The sequence below is a fragment of the Phyllobates terribilis genome, unplaced genomic scaffold (assembly GCF_046119375.1).
Source record: "Phyllobates terribilis strain yellow unplaced genomic scaffold, ASM4611937v1 Scaffold_1__5_contigs__length_1240528914, whole genome shotgun sequence".
Taxonomy (NCBI): Eukaryota; Metazoa; Chordata; class Amphibia; order Anura; family Dendrobatidae; genus Phyllobates; species Phyllobates terribilis.
The window spans coordinates 262990747-263016358 of NW_027362761.1; the positions used below are offsets into that span (position 1 = coordinate 262990747).

Consider the following 25612-nt stretch of genomic DNA (forward strand, 5'->3'; position numbering starts at 1 on the left):
TTCATTACTACTTGTGAGGCTTTAGCAAGAGCAGTACGTTGATCTCTCTGGAGCTTGAGGCCGTGTGTGCATTTGGCTGGAGTAGTCTAAAGCTAAGCAATCCCCCCGTTTGTCTACCCTTGTTGTCTATAGAATTTAGTGGAAATCAACTAGTGCTCATCTCCTTCCTTCCCTAGCCTTAGCCATACACCAGGGAAAGTCAGTGCGAGGCACGCATGCGGCGACTGGTGAAGAGCCAATATAGGGATGGTAGTTGAGACAGGATGACACTAGACCAGACTAGGAGGTCTCCACTCCCCCCTTTCCCTCACCATGCATGACAGGTACTTTTTGAAACCATGACCCCAGACTGTTCCAGGTTGGCCTTCAGGTCTTTGGTGGAAACACCAAGTCAAACATCCATTCGCATCAACCTTCGAAGACATCTCTTGTCAATTTCTGCTCCACGTCCACGGAGGGTCTTGACAGTTCCATGCTTGGCAAACGTCTTAATAACATTGCGCACTTTTGACACTGGGATACCAAGGTCTTTGGAGATGGCCTTAAACACTCTGGAAGTCTTGTGTTTGCTAATAGCAGTTCTAATGTCCTCAGACAGCTCATTTGTCTTCACCATTGTGACAAAGGAACAGGGTCTACCATGTGGCTTTTTAAAGCACTGAAGTAATCATTCATTGGCTAATTCATGTCACATGGGCACAGACAATTAATCACAGGTGAATCTCTTTTGTGATTTACCACATGCGAGTTATAGTGTGTTTCCATACTAAATTAATGTAAAGGGTGCCAATACCAGTGACACAGCAAGCTTTAGGTTTTTCTATTTTTCCCTCCCATTGTTTTTTTGGTTTAAATTATTGTTTATCATTTGCTCTTTTGTATTTAACACGAATGCTCTATACAAAACGGTTTCACTTGATTCATTTTTTTCAGGAGATGTACCACATTATGTACTTAAACTTCATGGGTGCCTACAACGATGAACAGGACTGTAAGCCTTTAAAAGAGACACCTTTCTAAGATCTTTATTTTTATTGCATACAGTCCTAAATATTCCTAATGCATTTTTATTTTAAACTTATGAGAGCCTTCAGTAAATTTGTATGGGGCACAATTAGACCCCAGATCAGCAATAAAGCTTTCTCTAAACCTACAGCATACAGTGGCTAACACCTATAAAAACACCACTAAGCCACCATGTTGGTATAGGATGCTTTACCTAGAACATAACCCTAAACATTGGACTCTAACATGTAAAGGTCATTTATATGAAGTTATGGTCTGCTGACACCTTTGCTTTCCATACCTCTTTTCTCCCACAGCCAACAAAATACTCTAATTTCAAACTTACAAGAACAGAACTCACAGCTCTCTCTATATCAGGGTTGGCATACACCAGGCTCAGATCCTTCATACTCTCCCACACATATTGAGAATTAACGTACTTTCAAACTGACCAAAGACATGAGATACGCAGGATATTTATCTGCAGATCCCTGGTAGATTCAACACATTATTTTATTATTCAACATATATTTTAGTAGAATCTGCTGACAATCATATATTTAAACACCCCCCATAACTTGTAAGCAGATCCCACTAAAATTAACATGCCAAGCAGAATATGTCTTAATGTGAGATAACTGCAATAACCTGGTGGGAGACCCACTACTGAAAGGAACAGAAGCAGCTATCTGCAGACCGGACATAACCGCAAGAGAAGTATGCTGCCTCCCAGGGGCTAAGATCAAGGATGTTACCGATAGGATACCGAAGCTCATCAGTTCCAAGGATGTCCACCCATTTCTTCTGATACATGTTGGCACCAATGACACGGCAAAGAAGGACCTACCGACAATCTGCAAGGACTTTGAAGCATTGGGGAAGAAAGTAAAAGAACTGGATGCGCAGGTAGTTTTTTCTTCTATCCTTCCAGTAGACGGGCATGGTGTCAGGAGATGGAACAGGATCCTTGATGTGAACAACTGGCTGAGACGATGGTGCAGACAACAAGGATTTGGATTCCTGGACCACGGTGTGAATTACCTCTATGACGGACTCCTTGCCAGAGACGGACTACACCTCAACAAACCTGGGAAACACACATTCACCAGGAGACTCGCAACACTCATCAGGAGGGCGTTAAACTAGAAGAAGAGGGGATGGGAAGAAAAACGCCGGACACGAACATGCAACCAGAGAACATACTAATGAAAGATATGAAGTGCGACAAAGAAGTTCCAAGACAAGATACTTGGAAAGGAGGTAAGAAAATTTCTAATACAATCCACAGGGAGAAGATTGGAACAAAACAAAATCGTGTAAACTGCGTGCTAGCAAATGCCAGGAGCCTGACAAACAAGATGGATGAACTGGAAGCAGAAATATCTACAGGTAACTATGACATAGTGGGAATAACCGAGACATGGTTAGATGAAAGCTATGACTGGGCAGTTAACTTACAGGGTTACAGTCTGTTTAGAAGGGATCGAATAAGTCGGAAAGGGGGTGGAGTCTGTCTATATGTAAAGACGTGTCTAAAGCCTACAATACGGGAGGATGTATGGGAGGGAAATGAGGAGGTCGAGTCCTTATGGGTGGAGATACATGGGGCAAAAAACAATAATAAAATTATCATAGGAGTCTGTTATAAACCACCAAATATAGCAGAAGCCACGGAAAGTCTATTAATGACACAAATAGACGAAGTAGCAAAAAATAATGAGGTGCTTATTATGGGGGACTTCAACTACCCCGATATAGACTGGGAAACCGAAAGCTGTAGATCTCAGAAAGGAAACAGGTTTCTGTCAATTATCAAAGACAATTATTTGTCACAACTTGTGCAGGAACCACCTAGAGGGACGGCCCTTTTAGACTTAATATTAACTAACAGGCCAGACAGAATAACTGAGGTGCAGGTCGGGGGGCACCTGGGAAATAGTGACCACAACATTATACAATTCCACATGTGCTTCAGTAGGGTGCCCAGCAAGGGAGTCACAAAAACACTGAACTTCAGGAGGGCAAAGTTTGATCAGCTAAGAGATGCCCTGCACCTTATAGACTGGGATAGTATCTTCAGTAAGAGGAGCACGGATAGAAAATGGGAAATTTTCAAAACAGTCCTACATAGTCACTGTAGAAGGTACATACCTTATGGGAATAAAAGGGCTAGGAATAGGAGGAAGCCAATGTGGCTAAATAAGGAAGTCAAGAGGGCAATGAAAAACAAAAAAAGGGCTTTCGGTAAACTTAAACAAGAAGGCAGCGAGGAAGCGCTAATATCTTATAGGGAAAAAAACAAAATCTGTAAGAAACAAATAAGAATAGCAAAAGAGGAGACCGAGAGACTAATTGCCAAGGAAAGTAAAACGAATCCCATACTGTTCTTTAACAATATAAACGGTAAAAGGATTAAAACTGATGGAGTTGGCCCATTGAAAAATAACCTGGGTAAAATCATAGAGGGCGATGCGGGTAAAGCAAACCTACTCAATAGCTTCTTCTCCACTGTTTTCACAAAAGAAAACAATTTATCGGAGGAAATGCAGAGTGATAAAGTACACCCTCCGCTAAATATCACCCACCTAACCCAGGAGGAAGTTCAGAAACGCCTAAATATCATCAAAATAGACAAGTCACCAGGCCCAGATGGCATACACCCCCGGGTACTAAAAGAATTAAGTAATGTGATAGACAGACCGCTGTATCTTATATTCAAGCACTCTTTATGGACAGGGACTGTCCCACTAGACTGGCGCCAAGCAAATGTGGTACCAATATTCAAAAAGGGGTCTAAAAGTGACCCTGGGAACTATAGACCAGTCAGCTTAACGTCTGTTGTGGGTAAATTGTTTGAAGGATTTCTTAGAGATGCTATTGTAGAATATCTTAATGATAATAACTGTCTAACTCCATATCAACATGGATTCATGAGGGATCGCTCCTGCCAAACAAACCTGATCGCCTTCTACGAGCTCACAGCTGGACCGGGGAGAGTCAGTGGATGTTGTATACCTTGACTTCTCCAAAGCGTTTGATACCGTGCCACACAAAAGGTTGGTATATAAAATGAGAATGCTTGGTCTGGGGGATAATGTGTGCAAGTGGGTAAATAGCTGGCTGAGTGATAGAAAGCAGAGGGTGGTTATCAATGGAGTAAGCTCAGGGTGTGTCAGGGTTACTAGAGGGGTGCCTCAAGGGTCTGTCTTGGGCCCTATATTATTTAATATATTTATTAATGATCTAGTGGAAGGGTTGCATAGTAAAATAGCAATATTTGCAGATGATACTAAACTTTGTAAAGTAGTTAATACAGATGAGGATAGGGCACAGCTACAGGAGGATTTAGATAAATTGGGGAGTTGGGCCAAAAAATGGCAAATGGGGTTCAATGCCGATAAATGTAAGGTCATGCACATGGGAAAGAAAAACAGCAGTCACCCATACATATTAAATGGGAAACCGTTGGGGAAATCTGACATGGAGAAGGACCTGGGCGTCTTGGTTAATAGCAAATTAAATTGGAGAGCCCAGTGTCAGGCAGCAGCTGCGAAGGCAAATAGAGTCATGGCATGCATCAGATGAGGAATAGGGGCATATGATAAGAACATTGTTCTTCCTCTGTATAAAGCGCTGGTAAGGCCGCACTTAGAATATTGTGCACAGTTCTGGGCTCCGGTGCTCAGGAAAGACATATTGGAGCTAGCGAGGGTACAAAGGAGGGCGACTAAGTTAATAAAGGGAATGGAGGGACTAGAATACCCAGAGAGGTTGTCAAAATTAGGCCTATTTACGTTGGAAAAGAGAAGGCTTAGGGGAGACCTATAAACATGTATAAATACATCAGGGGGCAGTACAGAGACCTCTCCCATGACCTGTTTATACCAAGGATGGGGACAAAGACGAGGGCGCACACTATGCGTCTGGAGGAAAGGAGGTTCCTGCACAAGCATAGAAGGGGATTCTTTACGGTCAGAGCCGTGAGACTCTGGAACTCTCTGGGAGAGGAAGTGGTGATGTCCAACTCACTTAATGAGTTCAAGAGAGGCCTGGACGCCTTTCTTGAGAACAATAAAATTACATCTTATGCTTAGTGATAGTTAATTAATCCAGGGATTTAATCTGACTGCCAGATTGGTGTCGGGAAGTGAATTTTTCCTCAATGATGTAAATTGGCCTATACCGCATGTTTTGGTTTTTTTTTTTTGCCTTCCCCTGGATCAACGCTGCGGAATAGCTGCAGTGCACAAGAAATAGGCTGAACTGGATGGACGCTTGTCTTTTTTCGGCCTTATAAACTATGTAACTATGTAACCTACTCAAACTTTATAAGAAGCAGGAAAAAGAAGAACTTTGTGTAGTATGTTTACACATTCAGTATACTAGGAGTGTTAGCACGGAAAAAAAAGGGCATTTTTATGTATATTTTCCTATTCATTTGAATGGGTGAAAAATGCTGCAAATCCACTGAAAGAATTGATATGCAGCAAATTTGAAACGGTTTCAAATCTGCAAGGAAAAAAATAAGCAACGGGTGCATGAAACTTCAGAAATCTCATCGACTTTGCTGGTATAGTAAAACACTGCATTGTCTCATGGCAAAAACGCACAGGTATAAAAACACAGCAAAAACGTAACGTGTGAACATACGCTTGGCGTAGATAGGAAATGAGAGTGGTCGCACAGAGGGGAGGCTCAATGTCTTGTTTAAATAACTGTGCATAGATGAGCTTAGTGTCGGCAATCCTTGGACTTGTCTGTGAAGCCAGAAATGTATGTATTAATTAAAACCCATAATGGCACTTTCACCTCTTCATAAGGAAGACATCAAACTGGAATATTCATTTGAAGCGTGGTGGCTTTTCAGAGGAACAAATAAATCAAAAGACACAGAGCTTCCAATGAAACTTGCAGCTTGATGTCTTACTTATCAGAAGGCCCTTAATGTGGTTTTGTTTTTTTAAGTGCATAGTTTCAAAATTTGGAACTGGAGAAAGCGATCAAAAACAGCTCATCTCTTCTAAACATTAAAGAGGACCTGTGACCAGTTTTTGTTCTTATTTTTATTCCTATTGCTCTTCTTGATTTTTTTTAAATTTGACACATGGGCCTTTTTACTTCGCGTTCATTTTTATGGTCTTTACCATGGGGGTGTAGTTCCCAGGGTGATGCAAAGCCCCCTTGGTAATGATCATAACAACTTGTCCTACCTAAAAAAAAAAAGCCCATATCTCTGGAACCATATGGCGGATTATAAAAACAAATATAAACAACAGAATACTTAAAGGAGAAGTGTGAATCAAATAATAACAAAAACTGGACACTTTTGACTTGGGGACAAGACCTCTTTGATAACACTAACATGTCATACAAGTGCTACAGATGATGTAGCAACCTTATGTGGCTCCAAACATATGGTATTTTCTTTCTGTTTCACAAGGTCACCAGTTCCTCCAGAGATACAAGTCTCTTGTTGAGGAATCCCACTCCAATGTTCTTTTTTTTTATTTCAGCACGAGTGTAGCCATTAATGTAAGTTCCCTGATCCCGTATTATCCTTACCAGATGCAGTCTTCAGCTCTTCCTGGCATCACTCCGGTCCAGATCGACCATTTTGTGACTAACCGGAAGTCACACGAAACAGTCATAAGCTCTCAATGCAAGTCCATGAGGGCCTCGTTCTGGCCATCATAGACTTACACTGAGTTGTAACTTCCGGATTGTCCAGCAAACACTGGAGCAATCCGGCAGGTCACAAAGTGCAGGAGACAACAGGAGCAGCACCGAGAACAGAAGAAGGCAGTGGTTGGTAACTGGTAAGACTAAGTGCAGGGAACTTAGATTAGTGGTACCACTCCAGCAGGAAAATAAAAAAAACACTGGATTGGTGCCTTAGAAAGACATTGGCAAAGATCTTCTCTCCCACGTAATTATCCACATTAAAAAAGAAATCTCATACTGAAAGCAATGGAAAGGTTTAGTCCCCACCACTTTAGAGTAAATTTGCACACATTTGCGGCCTCCTGGAGCTTAGCACAGTTAAGTCAGTGATGCTAGTTCTACAAATCATCGCGTAATGCAGCCTTCATCATTTTCAAAGTTTGGTTATAGAAAGCAAAAGGCTTATTAGGCACTGCAATTAGTCAATAGTGCCCCCTTATGGAGAAATTTGGAAGTGGAGAAAAGCGCAGTAAAGCTTATCAGCATGCTAGTCAGGCAGTCGAATGGATGAGTGAGCGGGAGGAGAGGAGTGGAAGGCTCAGGCCTGTGCGTTTGAATGCTAAGTGCTGCAGAGGCGTCACACTGCGACGGCCCATTCCCTCCGATAGCATTAACATTCCTGTCCGGCTGCATCAACACTTAACACAGCTGTCATCAAGGGATTGGGTAATTGCAGAGCACACCAAGACGCAGTACGCGAAAAGGACTGGACCATCCGCTTAGCTGTGCAAGTGCGATACCCTGCCCTCAGCACAAGATAGAAGAGAACAAGGGTTAAGTGCAGCTTCATTGTGGAAAGCTGTATAGAAATCCATCATATTCCTGAATGAGACATACAATCATACCCATTCTAGAAAATTGTCATAGACCGAAAAATGGTTTACAGTCTACGAATGGCCATTTTAAGGACATCCCTTGACATTGTGAGCACTAGGCACCGCTTTATTTGACTCACTGTTAAAACTGTCAACATGAACCATGTCGACTGGAAAACAACCTGATTTATGACGAATGGGGTATGTGATTGTATGGTAAGAGCATTCTGCAGTCACGGGAACTAACAATAGGGTAAGCATGAAAGCTGAGCCAGTTAGGGTAAGCATGAAAGCTGAGCCTGCTTCTACTTTTCAACTGTTGTGGCTTGAGCTCAACCTTTCTCCACATACCCTTTGCTGCAGAATGGAGAGGAACTTTGTGCGAGTGCTTCCCATGGTGGCGGACTTGCACTGCCCTCATATTCCATGAATAGCTGCCGAATAACACTACATTTCACGTCTAGCGTGGGCTTAGCTGACAGCGGCTTTCCCTAGGAATACCAGATGACTACAGAGTGTTGCAGCTGCATTTTGAAAGTGGTATCTCTGAGAGAGACCCTATAAGAAAGGGTGAAGAGGAAACAAGCCATATTCACTTAGGTATTGCTCACATGCTGCGTTTTTGTCATGTTTTGTCAGTGAATTTTTCAAGGGTGAAAAAAAAATGTAGCGTTTTACATTACCAGCAAAGTGAATGAGATTTCTGAAATCTCATGCACATGCTGCTTATTTTTCCCTTGCGGATTTGAACCATCAAAGCGTTTTAAGAAAATTGCAGCATGTCAATTCTTTCAGCATTTTTGCAGCTTTTTGACCCATTCAAATAAATAAAAATAAACGCAAGCAAAAACTCATCGATACATGAATAGGCCTCAATAATGCGAGTATTTTAAGAGGCATTTCTCCTGCCAACACTGGCTTTTGGTGCACAAAAATCTTTGCAAATATTTAAAGCACCACTCTAGCGTTTAAAGCATCACTTATCGCTGGAGTGATGCTTTAAAAGCAATTCCCCTGACCCCCCCCCTGTCTCACACTCACCTTCGGTGCATTTTCATCTGTTTTCACGGTTGCTTCAGTCGGTCTCCGGCGAAAAGTTACCTGGCCGCAGCTTCAGTGAATCATTGAGTGGCGCAGAGGTCACTTTTCAATTCAAGTCTATGAGAGACTCGTTCTGCCTCTCACAGATTTGCATTGAGAGCTTCTGAGCGGAGCTTCTGACTTCGCGCCAATCAGAAGATGCGATCACAAGATGGTGCCAGGGGACCGGAGCGGTGCAGAAAAACGTTGAAGATGCTGGAGGTCGAGTAAATGACTGGGGGCAGGGGACTTACATTTAAAGCGCCACTCCAGCACTGAAAAAAAACAAAAACGATGGGAGTGGTGCTTTAATGTGTGCACATATTCTCACGGATACTTTGTAATGCAAAAAAGAAGTAGCGCGGCAATATTCACTGATCTTCTTTATTATCATTCTCATCATATTCACTGTCAATATTTTCCATGTCCGCTATGCTAGTGGGAGCCCACATTTGTTAGGGTAGCAAATTGATTGCATAATCTTTAATTATTTCATTGTTACAGTTCCCCTTAAAGTGAACATGTCAGGTAATTTATGGTGCCCAATTTGAGAGAATGACACAATTAAAAATCCGAGCAAAATAATTTTGAATACAATCCCATCAGCACAACAGCAAATCTATAGGTTATTCATGCATTGTAGCATTTTGTAAAGCAATTGCTTAGTATGAGGAAGTGCAGAATATGACTGTACAAGAGATGTTGGCTATGGAGGTTTTTTACTGCCATTCTTGTTTAGATCTGTAAGAGTATGGCCATGGTAATCCAATCGCAAACAAATAATAGTAACGGTAATTTCCATGTTGGCATAAGATTGTGTGAAGGGGTTGACGTGACTGCAGACTTGTGAATCCTCACATTGCGAGCTCTGCGAAGATTCTCCAGAATCTATTCAGGAGTATTACACCATATACACTACATTGTTGGAATATTATTACAAAAGTATTTGATGCGGTGTATGATCACATACCATATGTACATTGGGTTTTGATATTTAGTATCTTCTATGAGCAATACCTTTACAAGCAATATTTGGGCTTGGTGTAATAACAAGTGCCGGTGGTCATGTGACTGCAAGTATATGATAAAAATATTCCCGGCCACATTCCGACTAGATGTGCACGTCGTCACTCAATGCAAGTATATTGAGTGAGGCCAAAAACAATCTAGTCGGAATGTGGCCAGAATAACGCATATCGTATACTTGCAGTCACATGACCACCACCTTTGCCCCCGGAGCCAGAGAATCTTCACAGTGCATGACGTGAGGATTCACAAGTCTGCAGTCAGATAGAGTGACTGCAGACTTGTAGTTTAGGATCGATAAGTGTGGGGCTGGCAATGAATGGCTTATAGGCTCATGTGATGGCAGTATTGACAATCTATTCAGGCGTATTACACCATATACACTACATTGATAGAATAGTATTACAAAAGTATTTGATGCTGTGTATGATCACATACCATGTGTACATTGGGTTTTGATATTTAGTATCTTCTATGTGCAATACCTTTACAAGTAATATTTGGGCATGGTGTAATAATAATATTTTCCCCTTGTGAACCTTATTACATAGTAACATACATAGTTTTTAAGGCTGAAGGAAGACTAAGTCCATCTAGTTCAACCCATAGTCTAACATGTTGATCCAGAGGAAGGCAAAAAAAACCACGTGGCAACACTAAGCTCCACATTGGGGAAAAAAATTCCTTCCTGACTCCACATACGGCAATCAGACTAGTTCCCTGGATCAACGCCCTATCAAGGAATCTAGTATATATAACCTGTAATATTATACTTTTCAAGAAAGGCATCCAGGCCCTTCTTAAATTTTAGTAGTGAATCACTCATTACAACATCATGCGGCAGAGAGTTCCATAGTCTCACTGCTCTTACAGTAAAGAATCCGCGTCTGTGATTATGATTAAACCTTCTTTCCTCCAGACGTAGAAGATGCCCCCTTGTCCCCGTCTCTGGCCTCAGAGTATAAAGATCAGTAGAAAGGTCTTTGTACTGTCCCCTCATATACTTATCATAGAATGGTAGAGTTGGAAGGGACCTCCTGGGTCATCTGGTCCAACCCCCTGCTCAAAGCAGGATTCACTAAATCATCTCAGACAGATGTCTGTCCAGGCTCTGTTTGAAGACGTCCATTGAAGGGGAACTCACCACCTCTCGGGGCAGCCTGTTCCACTCATTAATCACCCTAACTGTCAAAAAGTTTTTTCTAATATCTAATCTGTGTCTCCTCCCATTTAGTTTCATCCCATTGCTTCTAGTCTTTCCTTGTGCAAATGAGAATAAAGATGATCCTTCTACAATGTGACAGCCCTTGACATATTTGTAGACCGCTATTAAGTCTCCTCTCAGTCTTCTTTTTTGCAAGCTAAACATTCCCAAATCCTGCAACCGTTCCTCATAGGACATGGTTTGCAGACCAGTCACCATTCTGGTCGCTCTTCTCTGAACTTGCTCCAGTTTGTCTATGTCTTTTTTAAAATGTGGTGCCCAAAACTGGACGCAGTATTCCAGATGAGGTCTGACCAAAGAGGAGTAAAGACCGATAATGACTTCACGTGATCTAGACTGTATGCTTCTGTTAATACATCCCAGAATTGTATTTGCCTTTTTTGCTGCTGCATCACACTGTACTTGTACATAGTAATAAGATCACCCCTAAGCCTTCTTTTTTTCCACAGTAAATAACCCCAAGTGTAATAACCTGTCTTGGTATTGCAGACCCCCCCAGTCCTCTAATAACATTGGTCGCTCTTCTCTGCACCCTCTCTAGTTCAGCTTGTCTTTCTTATACACCGGAGACCCGAACTGTACTCAGTATTATAATTGTGGTTGCACTAGTGACTTGTATAGAGGTAAAATTATGTTCTCCTCATGAGCATCTATGCCTCTTTTAATGCATCACATTATTTGATTTGCCTTTGCAGCAGCTGCCTGACACTGGCCACCAAACGTGAGCTTGTCGTCCAATAGACCCAGGTCCTTTTCAGTGACCGTTTTGCCCAGTGATTTACAATTAAGCATATAATTATACATTTTATTTCCTCAGCCCAAGTGCATTAACTTACATTTATCCCCATTAAAGCTCATTTGCCATTTATCAGCCCAAGCTTCTAGTTTACATAGATCCTCCTGTAATATAAAATTGTCCTCCTCTGTATTGATTACCCTGCTGAGTTTAGGGTCATTTGCAAATATTGAAATACTACTCTGTATGCCCCCTACAAGGTCATTAATAAATATGTTAAAAAGAAGCGGGCCCAATACTGACCCCTGTGGTACCCCACTGTTAACGGAGACCCAGTCTGAGTGTGTTCCATTAATAACCACCCTTTGTTTCCTATCACTGAGCCAGTTCTTAACCCACATACATATATTTTCCCCTATCCCCATTATTCTCATTTTATGTATTAATCTTTTGTGTGGAACAATATCAAAAGCCTTTGAAAAGTCCATATACACAAACTCCACGGCATTTCCTTGGTCCAGTCCGAAACTTACTTCATAAAAACTGATCAGATTAGTTTGACAGGAACGGTCCCTCGTAAACCCATGTTGATATTGGGTCATGAGGTTATTCCCCTTCAGATACTCTATTATAGCATCTCTTAGAAAACCCTCCAGGATTTTACCCACAGTAGAGGTTAAGCTTACTGGCCTATAATTTCCAAGTTCGGTTTTTGTCCCCTTTTTGAATATTGGCACCACATTTGCTATACGCCAGTCGTGTGGTACAGACCCTGTTATTAGGGAATCTTTAAAAATTACAAATAATGGTCTATCTATGAAGTTACTTAATTCCGGCAGTACTCGCGGGTGTATCCCATCCGGGCCCGGGGATTTGTCAACTTTATTGATTTTTAGACCCCGCCGTACTTCCTGCTGGGTTAAGCAAGTGACATTTAATGGAAAATTTTTGTTATCACTAATCATGTTTTCTGTCATGCGATTTTCTTGTGTAAATACTGTTGAAAAAAAAAATCATTTAGCATATTGGCTTTTTCCTCATCCTCATCCACCATTTCACCCAGACTATTTTTAAGGGGGCCAACACTATATTTTTTTAATTTCTTACTATTTATGTAGTTAAAGAATATTTTGGGATTATTTTTACTTTCTCTGGCAATGAATCTCTCTGTCTCAATCTTTGCTGCCTTGATTTGGTTTTTACAGAATTTATTTAATTTTCTGTATTTATTTAATGCCTCATCACTACCTACTTGCTTTAGTTCTCTAAATGCTTTCTTTTTGTCACTTATTGCGCCCCTTACAGCTCTATTTAGCCATAATGGTTTCCTCCTATTTCTAGCATGTTTATTCTCATAGGGTATATATTGTGCACAGGTCTTATTCAGGATGCTAATAAATGTCTCCCATTTGCTTTGTGTAGTTTTATGTCTCAGGATATCATCCCAGTTTACTGCACCAAGATCATCTCTCAACTGTTGGAAATTTGCCTTCCTGAAGTTTAGTGTCCTTGTAACCCCTCTACTACACATCTTATTAAAGGATACATGAAAACTTATTATTTTGTGATCACTATTACCCAAGTGACCCCCAACTCGTATATTTCATATGGGGTCTGGCCTGTTGGTTAATATTAGGTCTAGCAGTGCCCCCCTTCTTGTTGGGTCCTGAACCAGTTGTGAAAGGTAATTATCTCTCATAGTTGTCAAAAACCTATTACCTTTGCTGGAACTACAGGTTTCTGTTCCCTAATGTATTTCAGGGTAGTTAAAGTTCCCCATAATAATGACTTTCCTTGAGTCGCTGCTTCATCTATTTGCTTTATGAGGATATTCTCCGCTGCTTCCATTATTTTTGGAGACTTATAACAAACACTTATCAGTAATTTATTATTTTTTCTCCCCTCCCCTTATCTCCACCCACAGGGACTCTACATTTTAATAATAATAATAATAATAATTTTTTTATTTTTATAGCGCCAACATATTCCGCAGCACTTTACAAATTTTAGGGGGGACTTATACAGACAATACAGAATAAGCATATTTCATATCGAAAGGAGTGAGGGCCCTGCTCGCAAGCTTACAGTCTATGAGGAAATGGGGGAGACACAAAAGGTAGAATGAACATATATTGTATAATGCAGCCTTGATATACTAAATAGGATAAATAATACATGGACTGGTCGCCTGCCAGTATGTGTGCAGTCCTGACCGAGGCTATTATGTGCATGGTTGGTATGAACCTGAAAATTAAGAAGATTTTAATATGGGGGGAAAACTGGGACGGACAGATAGTGTGTGGAGGCGATACGCCAGTCTAAAGAAATAGGTTTTTAGGGTCCGCTTGAAACTGTGGGTATTGGGAATTAATCGAACTGTCCTGGGTAGTGCATTCCAAAGAATTGGCGCAGCACGCGAGAAATCTTGGAGACGGGAGTGGGACGTTCGGATTATGGAGGATTTTAGTTTTAAGTCACTGGCAGAACGGAGGGCACGTGTAGGGTGGTAGACTGAGACAAGGGAGGAGATGTAGGGGGGTACTGAAGCATGGAGCGCTTTGTGGGTAAGCGTGATAAGTTTAAATTGAACTCTATATTGGATGGGTAACCAATGCAATGACTGGCACAGGGAAGAGGCATCGGTGTAGCGGTTGGCGAGGAATATGATCCTGGCTGCTGCGTTAATGACGGATTGGAGAGGGGAGAGTTTAGTAAGAGGGAGCCCGATAAGTACATTTTCATTAGATTCACATATATTCTCACACAAGATGGGTTTTAAGGATGATTTTACATATAAACACCCCTCCCCCCCTCGCTTGTTTGTACGGTCATTTCTGAACAGACTATAGCCCTGTAAATTAACTGCCCAGCCATGGCTCTCGTCCAGCCATGTATCAGATATCCCCACCATGTCAATTATTTTCCAACAAAATTAATTCTAATTCTTCCATTTTGTTGGTGAGGCTTGTGGCATTAGTGTACATGCATTTTATGTATCTCTCTGTACCTCTATTCCTTCTTACTATTTTGACTGTTCTAACCCCACGCCCAATTTCTTTATTTGTGCCATGGTCACTATCTGCACTATCTTCCCCACCTATAAAATGTATACCCTCCCCCCCAATCCCTAGTTTAAACACTCCTCCAACCTTCTAGCCATTTTCTCCCCCAGCACAGCTGCACCCTCCCCCATTGAGGTGCAGCCCGTCCCTAATGTAGAACCTGTAGCCAACTGAGAAGTCGGCCCAGTTCTCCAGGAACCCAAACCCCTCCTTCCTACACCAATTACTGAGCCACTTATTTATCTCCCTAATCTCCCGTTGCCTCTCTGGCGTGGCACGTGGTACAGACAGTATTTCAGAGAATACCACCTTGGAGGTCCTTGCTTTCAGCTTGCAGCCTAATTCCCTGAAATCATCTATAAGGACCTTCCACCTACCTCTAACTCTGTCATTTGTGCCAATGTGCACCATGACCGCTGGGTCCTCACCAGCCCCTCCCAGTAATCTGTCAACCCGATCAGCGATGTGCCGGACTCGAGCGCCAAGTAGGCCGCACACTGTTCGACGATCCCTGTTTGTGTGACAGATTGCCCTATCTGTTCCCCTAATAATTGAGTCCCCCACTACTAGCACCTGCCCTGCTCCTATTTCCCCCCTTACTGGAGCTGACACTCCTCTGGCTTTCAGAGGACATGCCTTGCTGCAGCAGTGCTACACCTGTACTAACACCCCCCTCATCTGCCAACTTTGCAAACTTATTGGGGTGTGCCCGATGAGGACTAGCCTCCTTGGCACTCTTCCCTCTACATCGCCTTCTATCACCCAGCTATCTCCCTCACTGTCCAGCAGCTCCCTACTACCACCCTCCCCCACATCTACCCCAGTAAGCAGCTGCTCAGTGAGCAGCAGACTCCTTTCCATATTGTCAATGGATCTCAGTGTTGCCAGCTGCTCATTTAGATCCAGTACCTGGGCTTCCAAACGCACAACGTGCACACATCTCGCACAGCAGTATGCACCCACGACTGGCTGTTCAAAGATTGCATACATATGGCAAGATGTACACTGGATAGCATTGTCAATAATGGAGCTCATTTGCTCATTTCCTAAAGGGGATTACACTAGACAGAAATGTTAAGTAAAAAGAAATGTAAAGAATTAATAAAATACAGACAGCAATTCTGTCCAAATTCCTCCCTTCCAAACTCCCTGAATCCAAAGTCACTGAATCACAAGTCACACACTTACTTCCGTTCGCACTTACGCTCCGGTCACACTCGCTAAGAAAGAAGAATTAAAGAGTTTTTTTTTTGTTTGTTTTTTCCCCTTTAGCAGCAATCCAACCTACAGCTCAATGCACTTCCAAAGGACTGGAAGCCCCAACCAGCTGCCACTTGTAAACCCTTAATTATGACCCCTCACCCTTAATTAACCCCTTGTGAGTAAAGCTACACCTCAGGATTTAAGTGCAATGTAGTTAACCCTTAAACACACAGGTAGTAAAATAAGAGACTGTAAAACTGTATTGATTTATTATCCAATTTTTTATACATTTCTGTTCTTGTGTATATTATTGTATTCCATGTCTGCAATCATGGTATTGATCTTATGTTAGGTTTTAATTGTCTTGCTTGTAATAAAAATGTTGAATATTTATTTTTGGATGTGCACATACTCCATGTATCCCTTTTTTCTTCTATTTGTGGCTTTTAGGCTCAGACTAGCATCAATAAAACAATACACAATTTAAAAAATATAGATCTTTAAATGGCCAACCTCTCAGTCACTCCTCACTCTTAGGCTAAGTTCACATGACCGTATTTTCGGGCAGAGTGCGGTCTTTGAAAAAAAGGACATCACATGGACATCACTAGGACCAATGTTATTCAATGGGGCTGCACAAATAAGCATTTTTTTTTTTTTGCTCACAGAATGAATCTGCGTGTTGAAGATACAGTAGCATGCACTAGTCTCTTTCGTATGTTGGGTGAGACTGGTGAAATAGTCTATAGGTAGGCAAAAAAATTACATACGATTTTTACAAATGCATTTCAATTATTAGCCTAGGAAACTGTACTTGACCATGTACTTTTTACAATGTTGATGTATGAAAACACACACACAGTTGGCACATGGATGAAAATCATTTTCCGAGTTTTCAGGTTGAAAAGTGGATTTTTTTTTTTATACGCTAATGTAAACTTTGCTTTTTAATACTAACAACATAGGAAACAGACAGCTTTAGTTAAAGGGAACCTGTCACCAGAAAAAATGCTATGCAGATATGGGGTTCATCTGCAGGTTAATATCGCTATTAACCTGCCCGGTGCCCACACTTAGCTGAACGCTGCAGAGAGAAAATGAACTTTACTCTTCCTGATTGCGTTCCAGTTTCAGTCACAGGGGTTAACTCACAGCCGGCCCTAATGAAGAGCAAGTTTCCAGTCAGTGCCGGGGCTTAGTTACAGCCACCGCTTTCTATACACTGAGTGGTGACTAAACCCAAGGTGGCCCACCCCTATGACTGGAAGCCAAACGCTGCAAGGGGGGAATAAAGTTAATTTCCTCCCAGCAGCGGGGCTCTCAGTGCCAGCGCCGCACAGTGTCAGAATGCTATTAACCTGCAGTGTGGATAGGGGAGCCGCTGGTAACGGCTCCAAGCTACGCAGGGCGCAATCGCGGCTCCAAGCTACACACTGCGCAAGCGTGGCTGCCCAATCTCAACACTGCACAAGAGCGGCTTCATACTCCACTCTCCACACTGCGCAAGCGTGGGATTTTACAACAGTTTCGAATGACGTCGGCACTTACAGGACAATCAAACTGAGTGGGCGGTGACGGCCATATCTGAATGAAAATTAAGCACACCCCTATGACTAAACGAGCAGGTATGATATAACTATATAAAGTGCTTTTGGGACATGATTATAGCGCCGTTTTTAATTAAAAAAAACATGTTAGTGATGCACATTGCTTCACTAACAACACACTGGGGACAGTTTACATGCTAAAAAGGACATAACAGGTTCCCTTTAAAAAGTAGCTAAACTTTCTGCATGCTTTTTCAGATTTAGCAGGTGCTGTAATTTCCTTCAGATCGGTTGGAGTCTATGTCCTGACTCTGAGACTTTTTCTTTTTTAAACACTAAAACATACATTTCCGTTATTACTAATTTGATTTTGCTCATAAAACACAGTAAAATAGTGACAAACAAAGCATCAGTTCCACTTTTACATTGTGACGAACTAGGAAATATTAAAAAAAAAAAACTCACAGTATTCGGTTTACAGATTAGGAGAGTAGTTGGACAGGACTTCGGTAAGGGCTGCACCAAGGACTGGGTGACGGTGGGGGGGGGTCACAATAGTTTTCCCACACTTTTTTAAATTTTTGAGGGCAACCTTTATTTTTTATACACTATATTTTTATATGGTTAGAAGGAATTCCAGCATCCAGATCTTCATAAAAACTCACTTTATTGTAGAAAATATTTTAAAAGTCGCAAGTTCAAAATCCAACTAGTTTACAAGCAAACGCGTTTCGGACTGCTGTCCTTAGTCATTCTATAGTTCTTCATCAAAGATTCCAAATAAATATCTCAGGTTGTGTAATCTATAGGCGTCTCCATTACTTCTGATAAAATGTTTACAACTTTTAACCAAGATCTTTGAATCTCAAAAAATCCCATACAGGTCCTGGGACTTTAATTATCTGCAGATCAATGGGGGTCCAGGTCTTGAGACCTACTGTCACTCAATAGATCAAGGAAAAGTGGACAGCTCGAAAAATAGGGGTGCACAGCCCCTGGCTTGTGCACACACAAAGCAATCACTGGATTACTCCCTTATAAAATAATAACACCTATACTCACCTCTGGTGCTGGCACCATTCCAGCGGTGTCTGCACTGGCTCTCCCAGGGCTCACGTGGCATTGTTATGTCACGCAAGCCCTCTTGCCAATCAGCAGAGGCTTCACTCTCCTCTTCAGACAAATTGGACATCCAGAAGAATTAATTGATGCGGCTGCCCTCTCATTTCCTCCGTATGTCTGTTTTGTCCGAAAAAGGGCAGAGTTAACTGGACACTGATTGGCTGCAGGACTGACATGGCATAACACTGCCACACAAGCCCTGGGAGAGCCAATGCCAACACTGCTGGAATAGTGCCCATACTGGAGGGGAGTATAGCGACTATTATTTCAAAGGGGGAACATATTTATTTAGAAGGGGTTGTCCAAGAAGTGGACAACCCATGTAAGCAATAAACTGCAGACATGGAGCAATACTGCTACAATAAATAAAAAGAAAAAACATTCACTTTTACTCCCTTTCGTTCTAACGCTGAAGGCCCGGTTCTCCGCACTGGTATTGTAAACACTGGCTACAGACATCATGGGCCCTATACGGCATGTCACCGCTGCAGACAATCACTGGCCTTATCAACATGTAGCAAGGAATGGCTGAAGCCAATGTTTAGCTGCCAAGGTAACTAGTTTAAAGAGGGACTTGCAATCAGATGATTTGTCTAAATATAGCCTAATAATAACCTAATAATGAAAACCCTCAAAAGGAGCCTCAACCCCTTTCCGACGTGGTCAGTAATAGTACGCACCACGTTGGAAAGGCTGGTTCAGCGGGGGCTCCGGCGCTGAGCCCACACTGTACCGAGCACATGTCAGCTGATTCTTACAGCTGACATGTGCTCGCAACAGCGGCGGGTGGAATCGCAATCCACCCGCGCCTGTTAACTAGTTAAATGCCGCTGTCAATCTCTGACAGCGGAATTTAACAGCGCCGCGCCAGAAGCGCGTCAATTAACCCGCCCATCGGTGACCCCGTCACGTGATCGCAGGTCACTGACGGGTGGGCATGACAACCCTGGGTCTGCAGCAGACTTGAGTGGTTGTCATGTGAAGATTGCTATGAGCGCCACCTAGTGGTCAGCGCTCATAGCACAGGAGCATTTCTACTACATAGAGGTGATCTGCTCATCACCTCTATGTAGCAGAGGCAATCAGACAGTTGCTGCTTCTAGTCTCCTATGGAGATTATAGAAGCAAGCAAAAAGTGTAAAAAAAATATATATATATATATATATATAAAAAGTTTAAATCACCCTGCTTTTGCCCCATTCAAAATAAAATAAAAAATAAACCCCACATACACATATTTGGCATAGCCGCGTTCAGAATCGCCCGATCTATCAATATAAAAAAGAATTAATCTGATCGGTAAACGGCGTAACGAGAAAAAAATTCCAAAACGCCAGAATTACGCTTTTTGGTCGCCACAACATTGCAATAAAATGCTATAACGGGAGATCAAAACATCGGATCTACCCCAAAATGGTATCAATAAATACGTCAGCCCGGCGTGCAAAAAATAAGTCCTCACCCGGCCCCAGATCCCGAAAAATGGAGATGCTACGGGTCTCGGAAAATGGCGCCTTTTTTTTTTTTTTTTTAGCAAATTTTGGAATTTTTTTTCACCACCGAAATAAAAAAGAACCTATATGTGTTTGGTGTCTACGAACTCGTAATGACCTGGAGAATAATAATCGCAGGTTAGTTTTAGCATTCAGTGAACGTGGAAAGAAAAAAAAAAACAACAACTGTGGAATTGCATTTTTTTGCAATTTCACCACACTTGGAATTTTTTTCCCCGTTTTCCAGTACATGATATGTTAAAATTAGTAATGCCATTTAAAAGTACAACTCGTCCCGCAAAAAATAAGCCCTCACATGGCCATATTGACCGAAAAATAAAAAGGCTATGGCTCTGGGAAGAAGGGGAGCAAAAAACGAAAACTCAAACACGGAAAATGTTCCGGTCATGAAGGGGCTTAATATCCCTCGAAAGAGCCTGACTATCTAGCACATTGGGGCCTGAACTTCAGATGATTGGAATCCAGCACAGCTGCGTACTTTATTAAACCAAGGCAGAGGGTTGTGGGATATCGTTCTGCATGTCAGGATTCCTGAACCCAGAAGGTTGGGTCCGAGTTTGCTAGAGAGTCTGGGGACATTAGGGTTACTTCTGAGGGGTTTTGTTACTAGGTTACAGTTCAAAAAATCACCAATCTAGGGTTGGCCCCTATTTTATAAAATAAGAAGGGCAGCACCAGATTGGTGATGAGATCAGTTTAAATGGCAAAATTGTAACATTAAGAAACATGATCAAGACAGCAGACCTCATCAACCCAAACTACACAAGTGGTGAAACGGAAGCCATATTTATCCCGCAATATAGCGTGTACTAGAGACACAGCTGGGCAGGCCAAGTCCTACTTTTACAAAATACTAATAATGTTTACATATTTAAAATAGTAACCTACAGTACAGACCAAAAGTTTGGACACACCTTCTCATTTAAAGATTTTTCTGTATTTTCATGACTTTGAAAATTGTACATTCACACTGAAGGCATCAAAACTATGAATTAACACATGTGGAATTATATACTTAACAAAAAAGTGTGAAACAACTGAAAATATGTCTTATATTCTAGGTTCTTCAAAGTAGCCACCTTTTGCTTTGATGACTGCTTTGCACACTCTTGGCATTCTCTTGATGAGCTTCAAGAGGTAGTCACTGGAAATGGTCTTCACTTCACAGGTGTGCCCTGTCAGGTTTAATAAGTGGGATTTCTAGCCTTATAAATGGGGTTGGGACCATCAGTTGTGTTGTGCAGAAGTCTGGTGGATACACAGCTGATAGTCCTACTGAATAGACTGTTAGAATTTGTATTATGGCAAGAAAAAAGCAGCTAAGTAAAGAAAAACGAGTGGCCATCATTACTTTAAGAAATGAAGGTCAGTCAGTCCGAAAAATTGGGAAAACTTTGAAAGTGTCCCCAAGTGCAGTTGCAAAAACCATCAAGCGCTACAAAGAAACTGGCTCACATGAGGACCGCCCCAGGAAAGGAAGACCAAGAGTCACCTCTGCTTCTGAGGATAAGTTTATCCGAGTCACCAGCCTCAGAAATCGCAGGTTAACAGCAGCTCAGATTAGAGACCAGGTCAATGCCACACAGAGTTCTAGCAGCAGACACATCTCTTCAACAACTGTTAAGAGGAGACTTTGTGCAGCAGGCCTTCATGGTAAAATAGCTGCTAGGAAACCACAGCTAAGGACAGGCAACAAGCAGAAGAGACTTGTTTGGGCTAAAGAACACAAGGAATGGACATTAGACCAGTGGAAATCTGTGCTTTGGTCTGATGAGTCCAAATTTGAGATCTTTGGTTCCAACCACCGTGTCTTTGTGCGACGCAGAAAAGGTGAATGGATGGACTCTACATGCCTGGTTCCCACCGTGAAGCATGGAGGAGGAGGTGTGATGGTGTGGGGGTGCTTTAGTGGTGACACTGTTGGGAATTTATTCAAAATTGAAGGCATACTGAACCAGCATGGCTACCACAGCATCTTGCAGCAGCATGCTATTCCATCCGGTTTGCGTTTAGTTGGGCCATCATTTATTTTTCAACAGGACATTGACCCCAAACACACGTCCAGGCTGTGTAAAGGCTATATGACCAAGAAGGAGAGTGATGGGGTGCTACGCCAGATGACCTGGCCTCCACAGTCACCAGACCTGAACCCAATTGAGATGGTTTGGGGTGAGCTGGACCGCAGAGTGAAGGCAAAAGGGCCAACAAGTGCTAAGCATCTCTGGGAACTCCTGCAAGATTGTTGGAAGACCATTTCCGGTGACTACCTCTTGAAGCTCATCAAGAGAATGCCAAGAGTGTGCAAAGCAGTCATCAAAGAAAAAGGTGGCTACTTTGAAGAACCTAGAATATAAGACATATTTTCAGTTGTTTCACACTTTTTTGTTAAGTATATAATTCCACATGTGGTAATTCATAGTTTTGATGCCTTCAGTGTGAATGTACAATTTTCATAGTCATGAAAATACAGAAAAATCTTTAAATGAGAAGGTGTGTCCAAACTTTTGGTCTGTACTGTATCTGGAAATATGGTGAAGGAAACGAAAAGTCCTATGTGACCAAAGGCAAGAAGTGCATGAATAATAGGCACTAAGAAAGCAGTGACTCACCTGTTTCCTGGCCTTCTCTTCTCGGGCCTGAGCCTTCATCTGTTGTACTTCAAGGGAGTCTGCTTTTCTACGGCGCATGAACAAGTCATGGTTTCCAATACAAAGCTGTAAAATCTAGCGACAAAAGAAATAAAAGCATATACTTATAGAACACAGTACCAGAAAACACAAAGTAAATGTCACTAGCTATACCCAAGAAACAAAAATTTGTCACACTAACGTGCAGAATTTACTAAAAAAAAAAAAAAAAAAAAAGAAAACCCTCAAATTATAAAATATAAAAAATTCTGCATCAACAGGATTTCACTGGGACCGTGCATTATGTATCATTTTCTCAAGAAATATTTTTAACCCCTTCACGACGGGGCCAATTTCAGTTTTTGTGTTTTCGCTTTTTCCTCCCCTTCTTCCCAGAGCCATAATGCTTATTTTATTGTCCACATAGAAATATGAGGGCTTGCTTTTTGTGGGACAAGTTGTACTTTTGAATGACGCCATTGATTTTACCACATAGTGTATTGGAAAACAGGGAAAGAAAATTCCAAGCGGGAAAAATAGTGAAAAAAAAAAAGCAATTCTGACATTGTTTAGGGGAATTATTTTTCACTGTGTACATTTTGTGGTAAAAATTACTTTGCAATATGATTCTGCTCTTCAGTATGAATTTAGTGATACCAAAGATGTCCAATTTGTTAAATTTTAGTAGTGAAAAAAAATCTCAAGTTTGCAACAACAAAAAAAAAAAGTTGGGTTGCGTCGCCATTTTTCGAGACTCATAACGTTTTAATTTTTCGATAGATGGAGCTGTGTGATGGCTTATTTTTTTGGGGGGGCGAGCAGATGTTTTTATTGATACAATTTTGGGATAGATGCGACATTTCAATCACTTGTTACAGCATTTTTTGTGGAATTGCAGCGACCCCCCAAAAAAATGGAATTTTGGCGGTCTTGAATTTTTTTAGTTTACGGTGTCTACAGGTTAATGCTGCTGTCAGAGTTTGACAGTGGCATTTAACAGGTTAACAATCACGGGTCGGAGCTCAGCTACTCCCACTATTGTTAGCTGTAAAACACAGCCATGACCTGCTGGGTATGGGGCGAGCTCACCCTGTGAGCCTGCTCCATACAGCTGCTTCCGACTCGCGCTGTACATGTACATACGGGGCAAAAAATTCACCCACTGAGGACATCACTAGGTGAAAAGTTTTTTCTCTTAATTTATTCCAGCTGCTTTCCTGAGTATTTTGTTCTCTCTCTCTCTTTTAAAATCCACCATATTGTTCTAGAGATATGGGCCTTTTCATTAAATATTCATTTTTATGGTCTTTACTGATGGGATGTGGTTCAGAGTAATTATGCAGAGCAGCCCAAAGACATGTCCCCAGAGAATTCTGAGAGTAACTACCCCTTGGAAAAGACCATAAAAAAGAACACTGGAATTGTATGGTGGATTTAATAAAAAAATATAAGCCTCCCATCACCCCAGCACAGGCCGCCATGGTGCTCTTTTCCAGGCTGGAGCAGATGCACAGCTAATAAAACCCTGTTCTAGTCACTATGTACCTCTCAGCCAGTCACAAGCCTCAGCATGTGACCATAGAACGAGACGCCATCACTTCTGGTCCAAATAGAGAGTTACCAAAGCGGCCTGAGCTGGAGCACATGGAGTTCAGGCGAGTAATTATGGTTTCATTTTTATACCATTAAAAAAACCTGTGGTGGAATTTTTAAATTGAACAACTCCTTTGACGACAATCCTGGTGGTTTTTATTCGATACCTCATATAAATCCTAATAAACATGATTAAAACAGTTACAACAACAACGTACATATTACAGCACAGTGAAAAAATTATAAATCATTAACAAATAGCTTAACAACTCACCAACTTGTTTACTCGTAACTTCGAGGAATTAAATTTGAAGACATCAATTTTCTTATCAAGTGGTTTGATGGTAAACTGAAATAATATATATACACGAGTATGTAAAATAAATCTGTCAGTTTAACTGTGCTCCAATTCACAAGCTGTTAAAAAAATATACATCCCTATGTCTTCTACACATGAAAGATTTTACTGTTAACCACTTCGCACCAGAGCCTGTTTTTGCCTTCGTGACCGGGCCAATTTTTACAATTCTGACCACTGTCACTTTATGAGGTAATTACTCTGGAACGCTTCAACGGATTCCCCTGATTCTGAGACTGTTTTTTCGTGACATATTGTGCTTCATGATAGTGGTAAAATTTCTTCGATATCACTTGCGTTTATTTGTGAAAAAAATCGGAAATTTGGCGAAAATTTAGAAAATTTAGCAATTTTCAAACTTTGAATTTTCATGCCCTTAAATCAGAGCGATATGTCACACAAAATAGTTAATAAATAACATTTCCCACATGTCTACTTTACATCAGCACAATTTTGGAACCAAAATTTTTTTTTGTTAGGGAGCTATAAGGGTTAAAAGTTGACCAGCGATTTCTCATTTTTCCAACAAAATTTACAAAAACATTTTTTTAGGGACCACATCATATTTGAAGTCACTTTGAGGGGTCTTTATGACAGAAAATACCCAAAAGTGACACCATTCTAAAAACGGCACCCCTCAAGGTGCTCAAAACCACATTCAAAAACTTTATTAACCCTTCAGGTGCTTCACAGGAATTTTTGGAATGTGGAAGAAAAAAATGAACATTTAACTTTTTTCACAAAAATGTTACTTTAGACCCATTTTTTTTTTTTTTTCGCAGGGGTAACAGGAAAAAATGGACCCCAAATTTTTTTGTGCAATTTCTCTTGAGCGCGCTGATACCCCATATGTGAGGGAAAACCACTGTTTGGGCGCACTGCAGGGTTCGGAAGGGAAGGAGCGCCATTTGACTTTTTCAATGTAAAATTTGTTTGAATAATTAGCAGACGCCATGTTGCGTTTGGAGAGCCCCTGAT

General features: G+C 41.4%; 1 protein-coding gene across 4 annotated transcripts in view; it reads right to left on the reverse strand.

Moving 5' to 3' along the window:
* The window catches only part of NF2 (NF2, moesin-ezrin-radixin like (MERLIN) tumor suppressor), a 109723-nt gene that overhangs the window by 47372 nt on the left and 36739 nt on the right, over window positions 1–25612 (reverse strand). For all 4 annotated transcript variants that reach the window (XM_073671686.1, XM_073671669.1, XM_073671692.1 and 1 more), the window contains exons 10-11: window positions 24551–24625; window positions 22666–22779 (exon numbers count right to left, since the gene is read on the reverse strand). In XM_073671686.1, coding sequence (XP_073527787.1) covers window positions 22666–22779; window positions 24551–24625 — 189 coding nt within the window. The remainder of the gene's footprint in view (window positions 1–22665; window positions 22780–24550; window positions 24626–25612) is intronic.